At 52.1% G+C, this 5,000-nt stretch overlaps 1 protein-coding gene across 2 annotated transcripts in view; it reads left to right on the top strand.

Moving 5' to 3' along the window:
* Positions 1–5,000, top strand: part of LOC125957758 (gamma-1-syntrophin) — a 40,888-nt gene that overhangs the window by 29,538 nt on the left and 6,350 nt on the right. For both annotated transcript variants that reach the window (XM_049690657.1, XM_049690656.1), the window contains exons 5-9: positions 280–438; positions 3,313–3,439; positions 4,295–4,435; positions 4,566–4,750; positions 4,840–5,000. The exon at positions 4,840–5,000 is cut by the window's right edge and continues 223 nt beyond it. In XM_049690657.1, the coding sequence (XP_049546614.1) occupies positions 280–438; positions 3,313–3,439; positions 4,295–4,435; positions 4,566–4,750; positions 4,840–5,000 (773 nt within the window). The remainder of the gene's footprint in view (positions 1–279; positions 439–3,312; positions 3,440–4,294; positions 4,436–4,565; positions 4,751–4,839) is intronic.

Raw genomic sequence — 5,000 nt, 5'->3', positions numbered from 1 at the left:
GAGACGCGATGAATTAGGTCATTGTTAAGTTTCATCGTCGGGCCCGACATGACATCAAACGGGCAGATTAGGGAAGCTACCGGAATGGTCCCTCTCCAAGGGTTATCGCCCGGGGGGTCTCTTGTTAGCGCCCATTAGACACATCAGTCCGAGCAGCGGTTCTACGGTAATCACGCCGAGTCGGAGAATCGCCACCGAACTGAAAGCCATCGAAATTCGTTGTTAAAGCGTAGATTAAAGTTCGACTTCCGTACTGTGCTCTGTCATACTATTCCACAGGAACGCATGGTGCAGATCACCCGGCAGAAGGTGGGCGGTCTCGGGCTGAGCATAAAGGGAGGCGCCGAGCATAAGCTGCCGATACTGATCTCGCGCATCTACAAGGACCAGGCGGCCGACGCAACAGGTCAGCTCTTCGTCGGCGATGCCATCATCAAGGTGAGTGGTTTTTGGGGGAAGGCGGGAGAGGGGGAGCTCCTACTACCGATACTGAGACCCTGGAACATGTTTATACTGGCGCATTCGCCTCCCCGGGAAACACTAAACCTGTGAACTGCTTTTTGTTTAACAGAAAAGAAGAAAATGGAAAAATATTCATGAGAGTCCCCTTGGGAGGAGGAGACAAGCGAGAAATTATGACCAAAGAGGGGTAGAAGGTGTAGCAGCAGAAAAAGAAGATATGGAACATCCCAGTGGAAGTGAAAACTCGGTGCCCAAATCATGGCGTAATTGCGTTAGCAAAACATAAAACTGCCTTAACGGAATCTTCTGCTCTCCGGCGTTCCGTCCGTCCGTTCGCTGTCTAGAGCGGGCTAGAGAAAGGCGAGAGGACATCGTGTGGTGGCGCAAAAAAAAAACCCTGCTCTTCCTTATCTGCCAGTCGTTTGCAGATTTCCTTCACCTTTTTTCCATTTGTTTTCAAATACAGAACGAACATTAGGCATTTCCGTGGGCCTCTTACGAGTCTTTGTTTCTCTGTGCTACCTTTTTGGGGTGTTTTGTGGGGGAAGGAGGGCACAAGGCAGTGAGGCATCTCCTAATCCTGCTGCCTGCAATGGTGCCATTCCATTACCGGCGCGATGCTGAATGTGGCATCGCAATCGCTAGCAACTGACTGGGTCATCTGTCGCTGAAAGCTCAACAGCTCGGCTCGTCCAGGGCTCGTCCTTTCGGAACGGGATTTTCCATTTACACCGCGCCATTTCACCTGGCCGGTTGGCTGGCTGGCTGGCTGGCTGCCACTCCAAACTGGCGCACTCGAGGACGACGACTTTGTACAAATTAATTAAAAGAACATTTTCGAATTCCATGACACGGTCGAGTTACCGCGCGGCCTGGGAATGACAAATTAAAACCGAATCCTTCTCTCTCATCCCAACGCTTGACCCATTCCTGTTGGCCAAATCGGCCATCATGGTGCATATTGTACTTGGTGTGCTTGGTACCGGCGAGCGAACGAGAAAACTTTCCCGCACTGGGGCGGAAGGTGGAATGAATGAACCAGAAGGAAAGCTCCACTCTTGGCTTCCAGGTTTTTTCACGGAAATGGGTTGCTTGTCTGAAGCAGCAGGATTAAATAAAGTAGACCACTTTCCGCTTCCGCTCAACGTCTGCAAGGACAATCCGTAGCTTACCTTTTACGAGCGGGCTTACCTGTTAATGGGTTACCCATGTTGAGCTTGTAATGCCCACCAGTTCGTCACTCGTCTCATGGTATCGACGTAGTTGACTTGTAAGTATCGTTCGAACCAGAGCAGGATACCTTTTTCTATTGACTTTCCATCAGGGGATTTAAGGCAAAAGGTAAGATCGATTGTGGCATTTGTGACTCCCATCTGCTCGCCACCTTAATCCTTGCCGCTGTCGAGTGAGCTTCTGTTTGTTCATCAATCAATCGACAGGACCTGTAGTCTGGCTAGCGATCTCTCGTCTATCCCCGTGTCCCTCGAGTCCACCTGACCTGTGTGTGTCGTGTCGATTTTGGTCGACATTTTATTCCGGCGTAACACAAATGAAACCATGGTCCTTGGTGGCCGTATATCCTGCTGGATGTCCTGCGACCACCACCCTGGCGAGCACATATGCTGCGAACAGTTTAATTAAGTTAGCGCGTTCGAATGTGTGACAGCATGATTGCACCCGAAGGACATCGCTCCGACCACACACAATCGACCAGCGCGGACGCGCGACCGATTCCCGGCCCGGGGCGGGGGGGTTGAATGCTCCATTTGCCGCGCCAACCACAAAGTGACATCACTCGCATCGGGGGGCCATCGTTTGACATGTACGATACGCTGTGGCCATTTTACCGCTTATTAATTGAGTTGGGATTGGTCTGGAACGGAGCATAACGGAAGCTGCTCCTGCTACTGTTACTGTGGTCATGTTCCCGGGGCATCATATTTATATGAAAACAAAGAAGAAAAAATCCCCCGTTTTCATCCATCGAACCTGCCTTCGGCTGGTACACCGGTACATGTCCATCCACCGGGAAGGGTTCAACAGCATCCATCAGACGGGATAGGATACTATCTGAATCCCTTATTTTTAATTTTTAATCGGGTTGTGTATGTGTGTGTGTGTATGTTGATGCCAGGCCTTTCGGTCAGGAACAGATCGTGCATACAGGTAGCCACTGGAGAAAAAAACTGTAGACCAGATTCCGGATAGCAGGATGTGTTGTGGTTTGGCCTTTTCATTTGAAAAAAACATTCATTCATCGCTCTGACCTCATGGAGTGCGGTTTTCGTGGGCTAAAGGCGTCACGAACGAACCGCTCGATGCGTCAGAGGAGTCTGCAAAAAACGCTACCCGCCAGGACCATGGCTAGATGGCAGAAAGTTCCGAGAGCCGTGCTCCTAATTAGATTCCATTCGCCTAGCGCTACGCCATTTATGTTTTATGTTATGCCCCGGGCAATCGGGTGTTTTATCTTCTCCCGCTTGCGGTGCTTCATGTTCCACCGGTGCCACAACTTACTACACTTCCGTTCTGCCCAGGGCCCAGTCGCTCCCAATGATCGATCGGGCGAGGATACAGGAATGGGGTTTGAAGAAGGGGTTTCTGTTGCTGAAAGTGACGAGGGGATAGCTCCGGGAAACGGAAAGCCGGAAGTAGTCAGCATCAGTTTTGCACAAGTTCACGGCGGCGGTGGCGGTGAGGGATGGAGGATTCCAGGGAAATTTGAGGTCAACGCTGGGCACTGGCGTTTTGGTGTGTGTGTGGCTACGAAATTCGTTTTGTTATGCAAAAACATCCCTCCACTCGCAACCATCCCCTTTTAATGCTCTCTCTCTCACTCGCCCTTTGTAGGTGAACGGCGAATACATTACGGCCTGTCCGCACGACGACGCGGTCAACATCCTGCGGAACGCGGGCGACATCGTCGTCCTGACGGTGAAGCACTACCGAGCGGCGACACCATTCCTGCAAAAACAATGTAAGTAGTGCCTCTCTCTCTCTCTCTCTCTCTCTCTCTCTCTCTCCGCCTTTTCTGCCGGTACACGGATATGGATGGAAGCGGGAAAATACTTTTTATCGCAGTCCCGGGGTCAGTCAAATCATGCTGAACGCGCGGGCGCACATCAACAACAACAACAAAAACAAAGTGGAAAATGAGCCCAACTCTTCTCGCTCGAGCTTTACCATTGCACCGTGGTGGTGGTGGTGGTGGTGCTGGTGGTTGCTCGAGTGTCCTGAATTTCTGTTCCATCTTCTCCTCCCACCAATTCCCCACCGAAAAAAAAACCGGCCCCATTTTGCACTCCGGTTGCGCCATGTCCTTTTATGCTCGACTTCGGGATGCGAGATGCCAAGACTGGCGGCGGCTGGAACGCGTTTCCACGGTAACTCGCTTGGTCGGTTGCTTGGTAAGGAGAACAATTTGGAGAGCAGTTAGAGAGCAGAGAGGCTCGTGGAAGTGGAAAAAAAGGCGAGAGAGAAAGAGAGAGAGAGGGCAGGATGCCACTGGCGCGGGTTCCGGTTCCCGGGGGTGCAGTTTTGAGATGAAATTATCGTTCCTGGTTCCGCGTGAAGTGTGTTCCGCGAACTGCACTTCAAACGAAGCGAGAACAAACGTTTACTTAAGACCGTTTGGAGGGTGCAACCTAGGCAACGGGTGTGAAGGCCGCGGTGAGCTAGTAGCCCTGGACTCGCTTCCATCCATCATGCAGCAGCAGCAGCAGCAGCAGCGTGGAACGTCATAGAGTGGCGAGAGTTCGACGAAATTTAATATTTCATTTTATTACCGAAAATGGCCGCGCCACCGCCACCGCCACCGCCACCCCCTTTCCAGTGAGCCGCGAGACCCCGGAATCGGACAACGATGCAACGTGTGCCGAGCTGAAGGCGGACGAAAACTGGAAATCGGTCAACAGCAGCCGACCGGTGTCCATCAGTTCGGAGCCGGAAAATCGATGGATCGACCTGGTGTCCGGTAAGCTGGCTCAACCCAACTCCGCCGGTGACGGTGAATTGCTTGATGATGATGATAATGGCCTTTACTCTTTTTCCGGGGCAATCTGCCATTCGTGATCAATCATCACCACCACGTCTGCCACTACCAGTACCACTGATGATGGCGTACGTTACGCGGTACATCTACGGTACGGACAAGCTTCGGCCGAATGCGTTCGAGGTGCGAGGACTGAACGGTACCACGACCGGCATCATCCACTGTGACGATCTGGCCATCCTGAGCCAGTGGCTCAAGTACATCACCGACAATGTGGTCGGACTGACCAATCTGCAGGTAAGTTCCCCCCGGTGGGGAGGGAAAAAGTTTGTTTTCCAAGAATCCCTTCGTCATTTCACCTGTTCCACCGTTAATCCCTTCGCCAGATGAAGCTGTTCAACCGGAACTTCCCGGTCGGCGAGCGGATCGAGTATATGGGCTGGGTGAACGAGGGCGTCATCAACAATCACATCTCGTGGCAAAGCTACAAGCCGCGCTTCCTCGTCCTCAAGGGTACCGAGGTGATGCTGTTCGACTCACCACCGCT

The sequence above is a fragment of the Anopheles darlingi genome, chromosome 3 (assembly GCF_943734745.1).
Source record: "Anopheles darlingi chromosome 3, idAnoDarlMG_H_01, whole genome shotgun sequence".
NCBI classification, from domain to species: Eukaryota; Metazoa; Arthropoda; class Insecta; order Diptera; family Culicidae; genus Anopheles; species Anopheles darlingi.
This window is presented reverse-complemented; position numbering and strand designations above follow the sequence as displayed.